Source organism: Zalophus californianus, chromosome 4, assembly GCF_009762305.2.
Source record: "Zalophus californianus isolate mZalCal1 chromosome 4, mZalCal1.pri.v2, whole genome shotgun sequence".
Taxonomy (NCBI): Eukaryota; Metazoa; Chordata; class Mammalia; order Carnivora; family Otariidae; genus Zalophus; species Zalophus californianus.
In genome coordinates, this window is record NC_045598.1 from 10,917,715 (window position 1) to 10,936,470 (window position 18,756).

At 56.8% G+C, this 18,756-nt stretch overlaps 1 protein-coding gene across 3 annotated transcripts in view; it reads left to right on the plus strand.

Moving 5' to 3' along the window:
* KAZN (kazrin, periplakin interacting protein) overlaps window positions 1-18,756 on the plus strand; it is a 1,106,439-nt gene that overhangs the window by 1,046,437 nt on the left and 41,246 nt on the right. For all 3 annotated transcript variants that reach the window (XM_027598368.2, XM_027598372.2, XM_027598382.2), the window contains 5 exons: window positions 592-728; window positions 5,486-5,656; window positions 12,149-12,338; window positions 14,472-14,602; window positions 17,549-17,599. In XM_027598368.2, coding sequence (XP_027454169.1) covers window positions 592-728; window positions 5,486-5,656; window positions 12,149-12,338; window positions 14,472-14,602; window positions 17,549-17,599 — 680 coding nt within the window. The remainder of the gene's footprint in view (window positions 1-591; window positions 729-5,485; window positions 5,657-12,148; window positions 12,339-14,471; window positions 14,603-17,548; window positions 17,600-18,756) is intronic.

Here is an 18,756-nt window from a genome sequence, read left to right on the forward strand (position 1 = left end):
CCATTCCCTGAGTTGTCTTTTTACTTCCTTGGTGGTGGCCTTGGAAGCACAGCAGGGTTCCATGTTGTTGGAGTGTGATGCATCTGTATTTGTTCCACTATGCATACTTTTGGTGTCGTATCTTGCTGCGTGTTTTTAATCAAGCGCTTCTCCTGTGGAGGGAATGAACCAGATGATGGACTGTTGTGCTGGGCTGAGTGGTCCTGGGGCTCAAACTGGACCATGGGGGCTCATTCAGTAGGGAGTCGAGCACCATCAGCTTCCTGGGCCATGGACGTGGGTGCTCACCAGCCCCTAGCTCCCTCTCCCTGGAGATGTCTTCAGTTCAGGGCTCAAAGGGATGCTCAGTCTAGGACTTGCTGCCCTGATTGGATCAATAAAACTGAGAAGTGAGAACAGGGACTGTAGAGACAGGCGAACCTGCGTTCAAGTCCTGGGAATGCCAGTAAGTGACCTGGGCACGTGGGAGAGAAACGTCATCTTTCTACACCCCGTTTTCTCATCTCTTAAAAGGATAGAGGCAGGGTCCCAGCATCTGGGACCATCGAACAGCTGGGGTGTCGGGCACTAACTCACTCCCCTGCCCCGCAGCCATGAAGGCCGACCGGAAGCGCCTGAAGGGCGAGAAGACGGACCTGGTGAGCCAGATGCAGCAGCTGTACGCCACGCTGGAGAGCCGCGAGGATCAACTGCGCGACTTCATCCGCAACTATGAGCAGCACCGCAAGGTGGGGTTAGGCGCCTCCCTACCCCTTCCTCTCCCCGCCCCCTGCTCCCACCCCTCCCCCATCCCAGACACCAGCTTCCTCCCCTCCCCCTGCCTCCCTGCCCCCTGCTCCCTCCCCTCCCCCATCCCAGACAGCAGCTTCCTCCCCTCCCCCTGCCTCCCCGCCCCCTGCTTCCGCCCCCCCATCCCAGACACCAGCTTCCTCCCCTCCCCCTGCCTCCCCCAGATACCACCTCCCCCTCCTCCCCTTCCTGCTCCCTCAACCCTCTTCCCTTCCTCTTCTCCCCTCCCCTGCTCCCTCTCCTCCCCCCAGACACCAGTTCCCTCCCCTCTTGACCCTCTCTGCAGAACCAGCACCCCTACCTCCCCACTGCCTGCAGGATACCTTCTCTGCCATCATGAGGTCTGGCTTCACTAATCCCCAAACACACACTCACTGCCCGTGTCACCTGCTCACCTGAGGACTCGGGCTTGGCTATGGAGATGAAATGGGCATAGCCCCTAGCTGGGAGTCCCCATGCCTCCTGGGCAAATAAGGCTGGACAGGACAGCCCAGTTGGTGACAGTGTAGACAATGGATTCTGGCTGGCCTGGGTTCAGATCCCAGCCCCCAAGGTATGTGCCCTAGGGCATCTTACCTCACCTTGGAGAGCGTCAGTCCTTGGAGAGGTATGAAGAACACTGGATGAGGTGATCCATGTGGCATCTGGCGTATACTGAGGGCTTGGTAAATATTAGCTATGCGTCTTATTAATAATACCATAATAACAGTGTGCAGAGAGACCTGGAAGCCCTGGTGAGAGAGCAGGAAATTCTGCCTACAGGCAAAGAGTCTTGGAAGGCTTTACGGAGGAGGTGACATATGAGTTGGGCTCTGCGGGGTGAGTAGGACTTTAGTCAGACAAATGAGTTATTTCCACTGTTGATGTTTACCGAGCAACCCGAGGCTGACCACAGAGAAGAGGTCCTGGCCGCCCCCACCCATGAGCCATGGGTGGTTGCTGGGCATTTCAGTGGCTCTGTGGCCTTCCTGGGCCTTAAGAGCAAACACTTCTGTCTTGCAGGGGGTCATCAAATTTGAGTTTATAATTGGGCTCCTACTTGAAAATAAAACTTCCATGGAGATCCACCTCCTCCCCTGGACCATGCCCTTTTTTTTTAAGTCCAGGTAACTGGGGGCCCCCCTGCTAAGTCCAACCAGCAGTTGGGGGTAGGGGTTGAAGCTGCTACAGCCATGGGCAGCCATAGACAGCCACAGCTCAGCATCAGATGTCACTCTTACGGAATGACTTCACAAGACCCTTCAGATTTGTTTCCAGAAAAATGGGATTTAGAAAACATGAATGTTTTTGTTAAATTACTGTCTTAAGCCTTGTTGTCATGTGGAGCAAGTTGCTCTAACACTTCCAGCGTATCAGTGGAGTAGCAACATTGTGATAGTCTTTAACCCTTGTTGGGTGCAACCCCATTTTACAGATGGGAAGACTGAGGCCACGAAGGGTCCAGGGACAGACCCAAAGCCACATATTTAGAGCTGGTTTGGAGAAGCTAAAACCACAAGTCCTGATTTTATTCTGTCTCTTCCAAGGTCTTGCAACTGGTTAAAAAAAAAAATGACTTGCCTTTTATGCATAAAATAAGTGTCCCCGTGAACAGGATGAAGGGAACCCTCAGGTGCCCCCCACCCTCCTTGGTCCTGCCACTTCACCTGCCCCAGCTCACCCAGCTCCTCCTGGGCACCCCCGCAGGCCTTGCCTGGAGCAGGGAGCAAGACCCCAGTTCTCTGAGCTCCTAGGGTCAGCACAGGCACAGGCTGCTGAGAAATGAGGGGTTCGGGGCCTGCCCAGAAAGTTCACAGAATTGCAACATCCCAGAAAGCTGTGCCTAATGCATGTTCACATGGGTGCAGTTCCAAGGCGGATTTGGGACCCTCCATAAATCAGCCGAAGAAGTTCTCACAGTAAGCCGGGCAGCCAGGCGGGGGGCCAAGGACCATCTTGGGTGGTGAGGCTGCTGTCACAAGGGGCCACCTTCATCCTGCCCTCCTCACCTCCCCAGCCAGGCCTGTGTCCCCCTGCCGCCCCCTCCTCACTGCACCCTCCTCCTTCTGTCCAGTGAGCCCCAGGTGCCAGTAGAGGGACCCCACTCCCAGCCGAGCATCTGAGGCCCGGCACAGTGGGCCGAATCCTCCCCTCATAAATCCCGGCCACTGTGACCCACATCCGGGTCCAGCCTCCCTGGCCAGTCTCCTTTCTGTTGCTTTCCTACCTCAGTTACCAGCAAGGATTGAGACCTCTACCACACTGTCTAAGGGGCTGGGGAACTTATTTCTCTGGCCTCAATGCACTCATCTGTGAAACGGGGATCACCACAGTCCCCCACCTCACGGGTGGTTGCGACGTTTAAATATAATTGCCTAAAACGCTGAGGCACCATACTCAGCGTGTGTTCAGAACATTTCATGTCAGTTGCTGCCGAGCCCGCTCTCCTGCTGCCAGGGAATATGATCATGGGAGGGGGCGTCACAGTCTTCACCTAGTCGAAAAGCACCTACCTACGGGCTTTCCCTCTGGTCTGCTCAAGACCAGTGCAGTCAGTGACTGCAAACAGACACAGAGACAAAGATGATCCTGAGGGTCCTAGGGAACCTTCCTCCTAATGCAAAAATGTTTTGTAAGCAGCCTCTTGCACACCAGCCAGTTCTAAGGGACGGTCCTTACCCAGTTACTCAGTTCCACACACTTCATTTCCCGGGGCCCTTCTGTGATCCAGGCTTGTGGCTGGGTGCTGGGGGCAGATGCCCAGGACATGGCTCAGCCCCCAGGGTGGGAGCTCCCCATCCACGTGCATGCTGGGGGCCCTGCCTGTCCCCTGTTGCCCTGACCCCACCTGAACCCAGCTCCACAGAGAAAGAACTGACCAGCAGTGGCATGCCTCCCTGCACTGAGAGTCGTGCTTCCAGAATCTCAGAGTACAGCTCCACCTGTGATTGGGTGATAGTACCATCTGTCGCTGTGTATCTTGCATGGCCGGTTTCTGCAGAGCATCCGTCACCCTGGGAGGTGGTACTGTCGCTGTCTCACAAATGAGGTGGTCGATCGAGGTTTGGGGAAGTTGAACAACTCAGCCAGTGCCCTGCAGCGAAGACTCAAACCCAGGCATCCTGAGCCCAAAGAGCAGGGGCCAGCGGCACGTCCTGGAAGGGACTGTCCCCTGCACCCCCTCTAGGCTGCACTGAAGCTGGAGGGGAGGGGCTGCTCACACCGGCCCAGGAGCCATGGCGCGATGGCCTTCACGGCCAGCCCCCTGCAGCCGAGAGCGCCTGCTCGTGTAGCAGCAATGTCTGTCACCCGCTGCTGTGTGCAGGCTGTCCCCGCTGGGACCCAGGTATGTGCCCACGCACCGAAGCGGCACATCCCTGCTCTCAGGACGCATGCCAGAGGGCTCTGCTCTAGGAGCTCCGCGGAGGCAGGCATTTCTGTGTGGCTCGTGCCTGCCCACGGCATCCGTGAATACGGGTTCAGTGGCCAGCGTCGGGTGGCAGAACAGAGAGCCCAGGGCTGCTCTCAGGTGGGTGGTCCCAGAAGGCTGCTCAGAGAGGACCTCCGAGCAGGCACTGCTGTGTGCCCACGCCATGCTGAGCTCGCCACGTGCATTATCTCATTCCATCCTCAAAATTAACACCCTGAAGTCCCTGCGTATTGTCTCTGGGTTACAGACAAGGGCGCGGAGGCCCAATAGTCATTGCCGCTTGTCCTTGCAGAGCCAGGATTTGACCCACACTCCCTCTCCCCCAGACCATAAGCCGTAGCCTCAGCCCGGTGACAGCCCCAGAGAAAGGGCCAGCCCTCGGCCTCCCTGGCTCTGGCCATCTGGCTGTCAGGCCTTCAGCGACAGGGCCGGTAAACACGGCAAACACGGCAGGAGGGCCGCCTCCCTCCATGGCCCCAGGCTGCACACAGACCTGGAGCACCGTTCCTGAGCCGATCAATGGGAAGAACTTGCGGGTGGAGGGGGGGCGCTGGGAAGGGCCCTGCGCTGGGACTCTTCTTCTCGGGAAGGGCACCTGCTGACCGGACACGTGGCTCTTGCCCACGGAGGTCAGGCCCCCTGATTCAGCCATCTGTCCCTTGGCTTCGCTCGCTCGGCGTGGCCGGAGCTCCGGGCCCTTCCCTCTGCACCCCGGAGGAAACGGCTCGGGGCGGGGGACCGGCCGGTGACCGTGCTGCCTTCAGTCACAGCTGCTCACCTGCTTTGGCGTGGGCTGTGACCCCCGTGGGGCGCTGCGGGACCCCGGGGCAGCCAGAGCAGCTGCTCAGCCGCTGTCTCCTTCTCCGTCTCTCCTTTCCGTGACACACACGTTACCAAACACCCGGACAAAGCCCCACACCCGCTACTGACCCAGACTTCCCTCGGACTCTACGTATTTCCCGCACGGGAGGTCATTTCATCTTTATAACAATTCTTTGAAACAAGTAGTATCAACTACCCCCCCAACCATTTCAAAGATGGAGAAACTGAGACTTGATGGGGTAAAAACACTTACTCGTCACATTCATTTGTTCATTGATTCGCAGAAACGGTATTTACCGAGCATCTCCTAATGGTTTGTCTCGGTCCGGTCCCCCAGCTACGCTGTGGCAGAGCCGGGGGCCTCCCCTCACCTTCCTCTGGTCCAGGGCTCAAGGCCCCCCTCTGGCCCTTCCAAGAGGAGGCCCCGCGCCCCCGCTGTAACGGCCTGGTGCTCTGTCCCCACAGGAGAGCGAGGATGCCGTCAAAGCCCTGGCTAAGGAGAAGGACCTGCTGGAGCGCGAGAAGTGGGAGCTGCGGCGCCAAGCCAAGGAGGCCACGGACCATGCCACGGCGCTGCGCTCCCAGCTGGACCTCAAGGACAACCGGATGAAGGAGCTGGAGGCCGAGCTGGCCATGGTGAGACTCCGCCCCACCTTCACGCAGCCAGGGCGTCTGGGCTGCTAGGAGCCACGTGACACGCTGGGGACGGGGTGTGGGGACAGGTTCACCGGGAGTTCCCCGGTGGAGTCACACAGAACGGGCCGGGGAGGGGGGTGCGGCTGGGTGCGGGGTCTGCGACGCTCTGTCAGCTTCCTTCCACATCGACCCCTGAGCCCAGGCCACAGCTCTCATCCACCTGCAGGGGCCGGGCGAGTGTGCTGGGAGCCCATCCTCCCTTCCACGCTCCCAGGCCACTGTCAACAAACAAAGCCCATTTTTGTTTAAAATACACTTATTTGTTTAGGAAAACATTTGGGAGAAAATACACCAAAAAACTAACAGTGGTTATTTCTGGGTAGTAGGATTGCAAGAAATCTCCAGTGAAAATGTCTTACTTGGGTTGTCAAGGAAAAAATGTTATTTTTTTTTTTCCAATCCAAAACTAACCTTCAAAGTAACTTCCAAATGCTGAGTTTTCCTTGGAAGTGCCCAGCCTGCATGTGGGGACAGAGAGCCCAAGTGGTGTGTCCGGGCCTGGTGGAAGGGGTCCAGGGCCCTGGAGTCCCGCTCTGCCTGTTCCTGTGTGACCTTGGGCCACTCACGGAACTTCTCTGGGCCTCAGTGCCCTTTATCTGGTACTGGAAGGGGGCGGGGGTCTTTACCTCACCCTGCCCTCCCAGGAGTTGGCCGGGAAACTCCAGGGAGCCCGTGGCTTAAGGGGCCTTTGAAACCACCAGGGGCTCAATGTGACCGTGGCTGGGAGGAGGGTGTGCAGGGTGCTCCTGAGGGGTGGGGGGGTGAGGGGGTCCCACGAAGCTCTTAGAACACAATGGCCTCCTGCAGAGAGCACGGATGCGGGCTGACCGTGTGGTGACAGCCATGGGTTCTGGGTTTGAATCCAGCCCCATCGCTTCCTAGCTGTGTGACCTCGGGTGGGACCCTTCACCTCTCAGAACCTGTTTCGTCAAGTCTAAATAGGGCTAACTGCATCTACTCCATAGGGCCTTTCTGAGAATTTCAGTGAAATAACGTGAGGGAAGCACTTCGCGTGGTGCTGTACGTAGTGATGATATGGCGACACAAACCTTCTCTGGGGTCACTTCTTCAGGATCGCGGGCCCCTCCTGGGTCTCCTGTCCAATGCTGACCCCTAGTGGTCAGAACTGCCCAGGCTGGAAGAAGCTGCAGCTGCGAGGTCCCCTCGAAGGGTGGGTGCTTTTCCCACCAGTGAGGTCGGTGGCTCTGGCCACCCGCAGCCCAGGGCAGAAACCTTTCCAGCTGCAGACCTGGGAAGCTGGTGCAGGTCTTCCCAGTGCCCCATACGTAGATGGCCAGATGTGTCTTCCTGGCCTTGGAGCACCGGCCTCAAGCATTCTGGGGATTTCTGGGGCCTTTCAGAACTGGGAACCAGATCTCCTCTCTTTCTCCTCTCACCATGCTCAGACTGCTCAGCCTGCTTCCGTTCTGGCCAATGACACTCAGATCCCTGCCCTCTCCTCTGGCGGGCATCAGACCCCCTCTGCAAAGTGTGAATAGTTATGCTGAGTGTTTGCAGCCTAGAGTACAGGCTTCTTATCCATCAGCGTGGCCGATGTCTGCCTAGGGCTCGGCGGCAGAGGGAGGGCCTTTGCTAAGATGCATGACAGCCCCAGTGTTGTTGGGGTGTTCACCAGACTGGAGGCTCCCTCTGTTGCCCGCCATCCGCAGAATTTCACACCCTGGAGGCTTCCAGAACTGCCTGCTCCAGGCAGCATTGACGCTCGCCCCACTACCCTGCTGGCCAGGCCGAGACTAAAGGGGGGGGCGCCATCCCTGGGTGTGTGCCTTATATATGTGCCTCGGGTGTGAGCCACAGAAAGCCGCTCTGGCTGGTTTAGCACATGGGATGTGCTGGAAGGGAAGTCAGGAGCTCACAGGTGCAGCGGGAAGGTGGAGGGCCAGACTTGGAGGTGAGTCGAAGCCAAGGCAGCTGCAGAGGTGGGGAAGCCAGGGGAAGCCAGGGTTCTACACGGAGTGGTCTGCTCAGCGGCCCCTGTTGGGGAAGATGAACTTGAACCTGCCTCAGAATGGCACCCCAGGTTTTTTTTGTTTTTGTTTTTTTTTTTACAAGTCCAGCACAGGGTAGCAAAATGGCCCGTCTAGGGTCACTTGTTTACCACTTACCTAGGGGTCCTGGCTCTGGCCACTGGCGATGAGTCATTCCTTAAGTGACGCCGAGGTGCCATCAAGGAGATGGGAGCTGAGCTGGCAAATTCACACCCGCCTGTGACAGTAAAACCCTGGGAAGCAGCTGGGTGCCTGATGAGCATAGGTGGGTCCTCTCCCAATTTAGTCATCGCCCCTCCTTCCCGCCTCTGTGGGGGAGCGGGGCTCTGGGTCTCCACACACGCTGTGTGGCTGTAAAGGGCCTGCTTCCCTTGAGTAAATGCCAAAGACTTGGGCTTCCTAAGAAAGCCAAGCCCTCTCGGTGTTTGGTGGTGGTGGCACCCACGCTCCCACTCAGCTACCTGCCCTTGTTGGGCGGAGGTGTTCCCGATTAGCGACTCCTGGCCACACCAGGCATTACCACTCCTGGCACAGTTTCACCTCTGTAGCCACATTGGCTTCGGGGGACCACCCTGTGGGGTGTAGGTATATATTTTTTAACATGTTCTTTTATGGAGATATAATTCACTTACCATAAAATTCGTCCTTTTCAAGATGTACGATTCAGTGGATTTTAGTATGCTCACAGAGCCGTGCAGTCTTCACCAATCTAGTTCCAGAACAATTTCACTCTCCTAAAAAGAAACTCATACCCATTAGCCGTCACTCCAGTGAGGCATATATTCCTGTTGTGCCCATTTTAGAGATGTGGAAACAGGCTCGGGGGGCAGGAGCTCACCCAGGGCTGCCCAGCAGGTGGAGTCAGGCAGGCCCTGTGCCCCATGATGTGGCGCCTTCGCTCGCGAGGTCTTTAAAAGGACGGCCGGCTGCTGGTCTGAAGGAGGCCCCACCCCCAGCAGCCACGGCTTGTCCCTCAGGCCCTCCCCACTGGCCTCCACCACACGAAGGGGTTGGGAGACAGGACTGCCAGCCCCCGAGATCACAGGCTTCCCCGAAATGCCAGTCCTGCCCCCCCCCCACAAAAGCTTGGTTCACACTGGCCTAGTTTTCTGTCAACGCTGCTTCTCCGAAACAGGAGATGTTCCTTCCGTTGACTACACTGTAAATGGGGCTCCTCACCCTCGGCACTGTGGACATTTGGGGTCAGGAAAGTTTGTTATGGGGCCAGCCGGCACAATGGAGGATGTCTAGCAGCTTCCCGGGCTTCTGCCCGCTAGGTGCCAGGAACACCTCCCAGTTGGGAAAACCAAAAGTCTCAGGACATTTCCCAGGGTTCCCTGGGGAGGTGGGTGGGGGCAGATTTCGCCCCAGTTGAGAACCAGTCTTCTGTAAAGTTGGATGTTTCTCAAGAGGGGCGCGTGGGACGGCCCCGTCTCAGCATCGGGCTGTGCCTAACAGAGTCCCAGTTGGGTCCTGCCATCTTCGGGCTGTGTGACCTCTGACAAGGCACTCAGCCTCTCTGAATCTCGGTTTCCACATGTATGAAGTCAGGACTATAAGACATTCCTCCTGGGGCGGTGGTGAGGTGAGGAGATGCTCAGTGAACGGCAGCTGTTGACCGGTGTTCTGCACCTCGCCCCATCTTGTCCTCGGCCCCACCAGGATGAGGAGGTGTGGATTCTCATGTCCCTTCCACTGGCCAGTCACTGTGCGACCTCAAGTCACTTTTAACCTGCCTGGGCCTCCGTTTCCTTGTCTGTGAAAATGGCAGCCACCACAGGCCCAGGCGAGAGTCAGGTGTGGTGAGGGCGGTTGAGAGGCAGGATCAAGCAGCAGGGGGACGACAGGGGCGGCCAAGCTCTGGGTTGGTGCTGCATCTGCCCTCGCGCTGCGGAAACCCGCGTGCCACAAGCACCACCTCCTGGCCCTGGACCAGACCTGCTCACAAACCTGCTCATGTTTTCCTGGAGGCTCCTGTACCAGGCTCCTCCCAGCCTTTGGCCAGCGGAGACGTCCCCTGGACAAGCAGGAATGCCTTGAAAAGCTAGTGAGGGGTTCCGCTGAGCCGCACTCGCAGCATCCATCAGGGGCCCAGGCTCACTGTCCAGTGCAGACTACTTCATGGCTGCCCATCAGCAGGCCTTCCAGGCAGTCAGGGAGGGAGGCCCAGGGCAAGGTTCAGCCTGCCTCCTGGATCTTCTCACCCTGTGTGTGTGTGTTTTGGGGGGGGGAGCATCAATGACCCTACCAACCCCCGCAGCTGCGACTTACTGAGTAGGGCGACCGGCATCCTGGGCCTTCGTGGGACCTAGTCCACGTCTTGTAGATGTTTTGTGATAAGTCACTAACCTTTATTAAGTATTTTTCCCGTAGGCCAGGGCTCTCCATAGCAACCATGTGATCCCCCTCAGACAGATGAGGGCGTGGTGGCGCCGAGGGCTGAGGGACCTCACTCAGGATCCCCCCCACTGGGAAGGGGCGCAGCCGGGCTCAAATCCGGGCAGTCCTATTTCCAAGCCCAAACTCCAAAGCACTTTGCTGGGCCACTTTGTCACACTACTCCGGGTGGTGCTACTTACACAGAAATGATCCCTCTCCGTTCCCCAGCCTACTCGTGAGGACCTTGCTCAAGGTCACACAGCAAGTTAAATAGCAGAAGTGGAGTTTGAACCCAGTTCTGTCTGATTTCCGTCATGTGAGGGGGTTTGAGCCAATGTCCCACTATCCATTAGCTCCGAACTCCAGGCACAGAGCGCTCGGGAGAGGGGAGAGGCTCAGACGGAAGAGGGAGCCAGTGCTCAAGGGGAGCTCCCAGCATTAAAGCACATTCAGCGGCAGAGGTTGGCCAAAGAACACGGTGTAGACTGCTACAGGAAGATGACCTGTTGTAGACTGGGCGTGCACGCACACACGCATGCCTCTATTTTAGGTTGACTCTACACACCTCTCCTGTACGTCTCGTCTCTGTTGTAGCTCCGTCATGAGTGGACCCTTTGTAAGGGTCCCTGTGCTTTAGAACTCAGAGGTACCACCACCCCATCCTGCAGGACTCACCGTAGGGGACCCCCCCAGCTGTCAAGTAGCAATGATTTCAAGCTGCCTGCTGAGTTAGAAGGTGCCTGTCCCAGGCCCAGACAGAGCTGAGGCCCCACCTGGGAGAAGAAAGCCAGGTGGGGACAGAAGAGCAGTCTCTATGGCTTCCCGCATAGGTGCCTGGGAACATGTGCAAGAGGGCAGAGCTGAGGGCCCATTCGCATGACGGCGGACTGACCTGGGGCTCGTTTCTCAACCCTGAGTCTACCTTCCAGGCAGCCAAGTTGGATTGGGCAGGAGGAAGCAAGGGAGTAGGGCAGCTTAGTGCACGGAGTGGTAGCCAGATGGAGGGCCAGGAGGTCAGATGCACGTGATTCGGTGCCTTGGTGGCCAGGAAACGGGAGTCTCCTGTGTTGCTGGGTTGCTGCAAGCCTATAGCAGCCCGACGACACCCCCAGCCTAGCCCTTTCCTTCAGCAGGATTGTTGCGTTGCTTTGGGGGCAAGTTAACAGAGCAGGTTCCCTGAGCTGTCAGCCTGGACATAGCAGAGCCTGCTTCCGTTAATTCTGAGGATTTTTATTGATCACCTGGCATGTGCCCAGGTCCAAGCCAGGGCCTGCGGATTCCGTGGTGACCAGCACACCCCATTCTTTGCTTCATGGATTCAGAGTCTGCATTACTTGTGCTGGTGATTTCATTGCCCCAGAAGAGTGTGGGTGCTGTAGAAACCACGGGGCTCATGGCCAGACTCCCAGGCTTGGGACCCACTTGAATGTTGTGCTTGCTGTGCATTTTTGAAGAAGTCACTTCTCTAAGCTTCAGGTTTCTCCTCCGTCAAGCACAGATAATCTTCCACTCCCCACTTGAGACCCAGGGCTGTTGCACTGAGCACATGATGGTTTTTCTAAACTGGAAGGGAGATTATTACCTGGCTTGGGGAATGGAACTGATACCTTTCAACTCAGCCTCCTTCTGCCATGGAGGGGGAGTCATTTCATAGACTTGGGGTGTCCAAGTTAGAGGGAACCCTAAAGATTGCTTGCTCTGGGGTTTTCATCTTACAGGTGGGGAAGCTGAGGCTCAGGAAGGCAGTGACTTTTCCTCCACTCTCATTCAAATCCCAGCTGGTCCTTGGAGAACCAGAAAGAATGGGTGATAAGTGTGTCCTTGGACACGCCCCCTTTCTCTTGTAACCCTGGTCTCGCTTTGTGTTAGCAGGAACTAAGGGGTAACCCCAAGGTGAGTGTGCAATGCGATGCAGAGCCAGAGATCGCCAGGTACCAAGGTCGGATTCCTGGCGCTCTCACCATGGGTGGGTCCTGGCCAAGCACCAGGCCAAGAGGTCGCCTCCATCACATTGTCTTTTTCTGTCTCCCGGCCCTCTCTCCAGGCCAAGCAGTCCTTAGCTACGCTGACCAAGGACGTCCCCAAGCGGCATTCACTCGCCATGCCCGGGGAGACGGTGCTCAACGGCAACCAGGAGTGGGTGGTGCAGGCCGACCTCCCGCTGACCGCGGCCATCCGGCAGAGCCAGCAAACTCTGTACCACTCACACCCCCCCCACCCTGCAGACCGGCAAGGTGAGTCCTGCCCCCAGCCTGGCCCCGCCCCGGCTGTGGGGGCTTCTTAGGAGCCGCTGACCTCCCCAGTGGGGGGAAGCAGCCCCCCTCTTCCCACTGTGGCTGCTTAGGGGGGTTGTGGGGCAGAGACCACAGGCTTGTGTAACTGAGAAGTCCCAGAGATGGACTTCAGGCACAGCTGGATCTCGAGGGCCGGACAGTATCGGCGTGTGTCCACCTCTCTGTCTCAGCCCCGCCTGCCTCCCTTTGGCCTCCTCTTTAGGCCATCTCTTTCCACAAAGCAGCAAAACAGTCTCCAGCAACTTCAGGCTTTTAAGGTCTTAAAGCGCAAAAGTCGGGAGAAAGAAAAACTATCGCTTTCTCTGTTTAGGGTAAATCCCAAAGAAGGACTCTGATGGGCTAGGCTGGGTCACATGCCCACCCCTGGACCAATGACTGTGTCTAGGGAGTGCTGCACGGATTCTCCAGCCTGGGTCTCGGGATCCTTGGCAGCGGGGACAGCAGAGCGCCTTGATTAACAGCGCCACGCGGTCACGGGATGTGTGGGAGGGCCACCGAACACGGGTTCGCTCCCGGCACTGGCAGGGGCCAGGGTGCAGCCTCCGGGCAGCATCCGACCCACTGGCCATGCTACACGTGAGTGGCTGCCTTTGTGTGCCACGTACGTGCAGGTGCTGCCCTCACCTAGCTGGGAACCCCAGTCCCTGACTGCAGAGCCCGTTCGTTGCCCATCCCTCTCCCGCGCCACCCCCACCGTGGCATTAAACCCTATGGCCGATTACTACAGCCCCGCCTGCTCACATGCTGCCTGCATACAGTGGGTCCTGAGGCAGTCTTGCTGAGCCTTAAGTGCTGCCTCCAGCCAGCACCTGCAGCCAGGAGGGCAATCTGGTGGGGGTCCTGGGGGGCTCTTCAGGACTGTGCCTTCTGAGCTCAGCCGTCCATTCCACCACTACGGATGGAGCACCTGCTCCATGCCAGGCACCGTGAGCTCTAGAGGTCACCATGGATAAGAGACCCAGCGTGCCTGCCCTCATGGAGCAGACACTGTAGGAGAGAAGACAGACAACCTGGTGTAACTGAGCTGACAAACAGAATGGTGATAGGTGGTAGTTAGCACAGGGAGGGAAATCAACAGAAGACAGTCTTTGGTGGGGAAAAGTGTGGGGAGAGCTGATAACCGGGGGAGGCCTCTCTCAGGACAGGCTGAGAGACCTGGATGATGAGAATGTACCCGATGAGCAGCAGGACCCGCAAAGGCCGGGGCAGAAGGGAGATGGCCCACGTCAGGCACTGTCAGAAAGCCGGTGTGACCGTGAGCCGAGGCTGGTAGGTGGGCAGAGCCATGTCCCTTTGGGCCTTGAGGGTTTTTACCCCCAACATGACCAAATGCCTGGCTTTGCTGCAGTGTGAGGAACGGAGTCAGGGAAGCCTGCTGGGAGGCTGCATGGTCTTCCAGGCAAGAGACAGCAGTGGCTTTGGCTCGGGTAGTGGCAGTGGGGTTGGAGACAAGTGGACAGATTTGGGGGTAGTGTTGGCGTTGGAGAGAAGTGGATGGACTTGGGGTTGTGTTTGGGGTTGGAGAGAAGTGGTTGGATTTGGGGATTGTGTTTGGGGTTAGAAGTGGACATATTTGGGGGGGTAGTGTTGGGGTTGGAGAGAAGTGGCTGGACCTGGGGTTGGAGAGAAGTGGATGGATTTGGAGGGTTGCGCTGAGGATGACTGGGTGCAGGGTGTGAGGGAAAGAGGAGAGCTGGCCGGGGCCTCCAGGCTTCTCACTAAGGAAGTTGGTGTTGACTGGTGATTAGGATTGTTCCGGATCCAGGGAACATCCAGGTGATAGAAGCCTTGTGAGGACAGTCACCAAGGTCCCTGGAAACTCCTGCCTCTTCTCCTTCACTGTGGTTAGGAGAGGGCCTAATTGGATCCAGAGGCCAGGGGCAGCCCTTCCCAGCAGCTGCTCTCTGGAGACGTGTGGGTCTGTGGAACAGAAGGGCAGAGGGCTAGGCAGTCCCTTCCCTGTGTCCCAGCATTCTCTTCTGGATAATGGGGCGTAGGGTGGCCTGGCTGCAGGTCAGCACAGGCAGGGACGTTCTTGCCACCCCTCACTTACCAGCTGTCCCTGCTTTCCAGCGGTCAGGGTGAGCCCCTGCCACTCCCGGCAGCCCTCTGTCATCTCCGATGCGTCTGCCGCCGAAGGAGACCGGTCATCCACGCCCAGCGACATCAACTCCCCTCGACACCGGACACACTCCCTCTGCAACGTAAGGCCAGCAGCAGCAGGGCCGGGGCCAGGGGCCCCGCCTGGAAACCGCAGGGGGGCAGGGTGGAGGGGTGAAGACCTACCCGCTGTTTCCTCTCGTCCACCCAGGGAGCACTCTGGCGAAGGCATTTCCTGGTCTGTTCTTTTTGCAAGAAGAGATGGATGTGGGGCGAGAAAGAAAGGAGGCCTGTTTGCTCCTTGTGTCCGGGAGGGCAAGAAAAACCCAGAGGAAGGCAGGCCTGGGTCGGCTCAGGCTCTGCACAGCTCAGGACTACCTCTGGCGGGGTCCCTGCGTCTGGGACGGTGGGCTTCTCCCAGCTGTGACCTTCCAGAGCCCAGGGCCTTCCCAGTACTCCATTTCCCCGCAGAGCCAGCTCTCAGCCCTTCTTCCAGGAATGAGCCAGATTTTTTTTTTTTTTAATTTTCCAGGAGTTTGGGCAAATATTTCCTCTAGAGAGGCATCCCATGAATTTGTTCTGTTTTTTCACTTTGCTTATTTAATCACACACTTTTTGATGGCATGCTGGGCGCCAGCTACCAAGAGGTGCAGGTCCCTAGCCACCTAACTCTTGGTGACTGGCAGAGCCTCCAGTCGGGCTCCCAGGGAGTGAGGGCATGAAGGTGGGTCGGGCACCTGAGGATGGGAGGATGCCATGCCATGTTGAGGCTCCAACAAGAAACACTGGGGAGCGGGCTATGGAGGCCACTGTATGGTTTTGTTCTGTCCCACAGCTGATAATATGAAGGGTTCCCCTGCCGTGTAGACAGAGACACCATGGAGTTAGGTCTTCGAGTGCATGAGAAAGCTTTCTCAAAAACTCAGCTAATGTTGCATTAACCAGCATGACTGAAAATATAAAAGAAATGAGGTGAATATAGTGGGAAAGAAAGACAAAATAACTCCTACGTGCCGATGATATGATATCTACCTGGAAACTCAAGAGAATAACCTGTAAAACTATTAGAACCAATAATGACCAAGGTCGTGAACGGTACTGGTTGAAAATCAGTGTATAATAATCAGTAACTTTTCTACATAGGAATAACCATAAGGGAACCGTTTTTTCCCGTCTACAATAACCATGAAAAGTAGCTAAAGACTACTAATAAAAATAGCAAAGACCGAACTTAAAATTAGTTGCCTTCGCCTGGTGACGTGGGCAACAGGGATCGCTGGCCCAGGGCCTTATCCTGCCCAGTCGGGATGCGGAGAAGGCCGCCCCAGGCCTGAAACCCACTCAAGGCTGGGATTCTTTTTCAGCTTCCTTAAAGCAGTTTGTTCTTCACCAGTGCTCAGAACAGAACCCCTGTGACAGAGGCTGTCTTGAATGACAGAACCAGGGCGAGGAAGGGGGCCACTGGAGGGCCTCTGACAGCTGTCCCCCTGGTTCTCAGGGCCCACTGTTGAGCTGAACCTACAGCCGACAATGCCCTCCTTGTTAGAGAGCACGGGCTGGAGACCTAGAGGAGCCACGCACACCCCAAATGAGAAGACCTGCCCAGGGGCCAGATTTTCCCTTCTCATGGTGGGCCCAAGGGGGCTCGGACAGCCGAAATACTGCTGGAAGGTCCGTTCTGCAGAAAGGTTCTCTAAAGGCCTCTTGAATTGCATTTGGCCTAGCCTCTTGCCTGACTTGGCCTTGGCACATTTCAGCAGCTACGGGCAGCAGGTACACATGGTTATTTCCAAGATCACCTTACGCAGGGCCCTGCTGCCACGACCTGGGTGCTTTCATAAGCCTGTTGTCTGCAGACAGCCATTCCACTGGGCACTGGCCTCATTCTCTTCTCCATGAATTCGGCAAAGATGGCCCTGCCCAGAGTAGACTAGACCTGTCTTAGCTGCCTGCCGGATGGGTTCTGTTTGCAAACCTTGGGATGGGACTAAAAACTAAACTACCATTTGTTCCATCCTTGCCCTCCCTCAGCCACCTTCATCCCCCATTTCAGCAGGTGGGCACACAGGTAAGCCAAGAAGAGCCTGGAAAAAGCAGAAGGTAACCCTCTGTTCTCAGGCCTTTGACCTGGCACAGCAGGTCAGAACAGCCCAGGCTGGACTAAGGACCTGTCCATCTTACTCTCTGGCCACTAGTTTAGAGCAGAGGTCAGGACTAAGTGTGGGGAGGCTGGAGAAGATGGAGGGACTTGGGCCCAAGTGACATGCTTTGTTTTTTTCCCCTGGCTTTTTTGCCTGCAATTCTGGAAACAACCATCAGGGGCCTCCCTTGTAATGACTTGTGATCCCAATGATCGGTTTGCCCCGCAGGCAGTGCAGCCAGATTCTGGGATGTAGTGAAGGCTTTTGCACACCCACCTTTGCATGCCCCCCGAAAGGAGCACCGGACCGGGAAGAAAGAGCCCCAAGTCGGAGCTGTAGAGCTGTACTATTAGTTCCATCACGGTGGATTGCCTGGAGCCTCTCTGTATCTGTAAATCAGGCCCATGAGGCGTGCCTACCCCTCCACAAAACGAGAGATGCATTGAATTGTTTGTGGAGGAAATTAGAAGCTACGTAGTCTCCCGAGTCTTCCTGTCCTGAAATTCTTTATTTTTGTGCTTTTTTTCTTTAAAATTGTATTTCTTTATGAGCAACACCAAGTATAACCAATCTCCAGTTCCAACTTGATGGACCACTTGGAACAGGATCTTAGAAGCCTTCAGTGACTGATTTGTTGGTCAGAGGGTGTTGGGGGTGCAGAGGCCTGAGCAGGCAGCCGAGCACCCCAGGACCCCTGGTCCAGGCGGCATCTCAAACCCCAGGGGCCATTGTTGAGCTGTCTGGGAGTGTTTGCTTCAGGGGCGGGGGTGGGTTCCCCAGTACAGAGGTAAGGTGGTCCCTAAGAGATGGCTTCCTTCCGTGGAGGACCCCACTCTCCATGGGCCACCTCTGCTCCCATGTGTTGTGTTGTCCCTGCTGTTTCATTTCCCCCCTCTTTTTTGGCTACAGGGCGACAGTCCCGGCCCAGTACAGAAGAACCTGCACAACCCCATTGTACAGGTAGGTGTCCTTCCCTGGCCACTTGGGCCCTCCCATCACCCCATTGTGACCATGACTCCCCCCTGCCCCTTGCTCCCTTGGGCTCTCAGCATCTCCACTTCCATACTTGGGACACCCAAGGCAGAGAGGAGTTAAGCCACTGCCTCAGTCAGTCATGGTTTGGTGCCTGAGCCAGGCTCAGTACCTGGTTTGCCCTTCCCTGTCCTCTTTCCAATCTGTGGACCCATTAAGTGCATCACACATCTTCCATCCTACTGCCCTGGTGAGTATCTTCTGGCAGCCAAAGGCTGATGACCCAGGCCATAGGCTCTTTTGGCCCCTTGCTGCAGGAAACTGTTCTTTATTCATTTTTAACATTTCAGTACCCTGTCATCAAGAGTGAGGAGGGACCACAGGGAGGAAAACAGGAATTGAGAGTCAGAAGGGGGTCTCTGTCTAGTCCTGGGGTGCCCAGAAGCTGGTCTAGGCACTGCTCATCTGCATCAGGGTCCGCCAGGAAAGACTTTTCAAATGCAGATTCCTGGGCCTGTAACCCTGATTCTGATCCACCAGCTATGGGGTGGGGCCTGGAATTCAGATAATTCTGATGTGTTCTGGGAACCATTAGTCTGACCTTCACCTTTTGGTTGGAGAACACTACCCCGTGTCTCTGACTGTAAAGCCCCCCTGTGGACACCACCCTCAGGCCCTCAGTTATCTAGACAGGAGCCTACGCCCGTCCCCACTGTTGTCTCCTCAGAGAGGCCGGAGGAGCTCCAAGAGTCCACGGCTAGTGACATAATTAGGACTAGAACCCAGGCCCTAGCCGCCCCCCTTCCCCGCTCTACCCTCAGTGACCAGTCCTGCCTCTTATCCAGGGCCTTAAGGTCTGGGGTCCTTGCTCTTGGGCGGCACAAAGCTCAGGGTTCTCCTTCCTCATTTCCCGGGCTCCCCTGGGGTCCCCTTTTTCCCACAGGGACTTTTCCACAGGAAATTTGTACCCTTGCTGCAGGGTCCCCGCAGACAAGGGACTGAGCCAGAGCCCCGTGCGCAGAGGCGCTCCTGCAGGCCCTGGGGAAGCACCCCAGGGCTGTGGGCAAGCTGAACTTAAGTGACAGTGGCAAGTGCAGCAGCAGCTGGGGGTTACTGCGGGGCTGTGATGCCCAGGCACTGCTGTG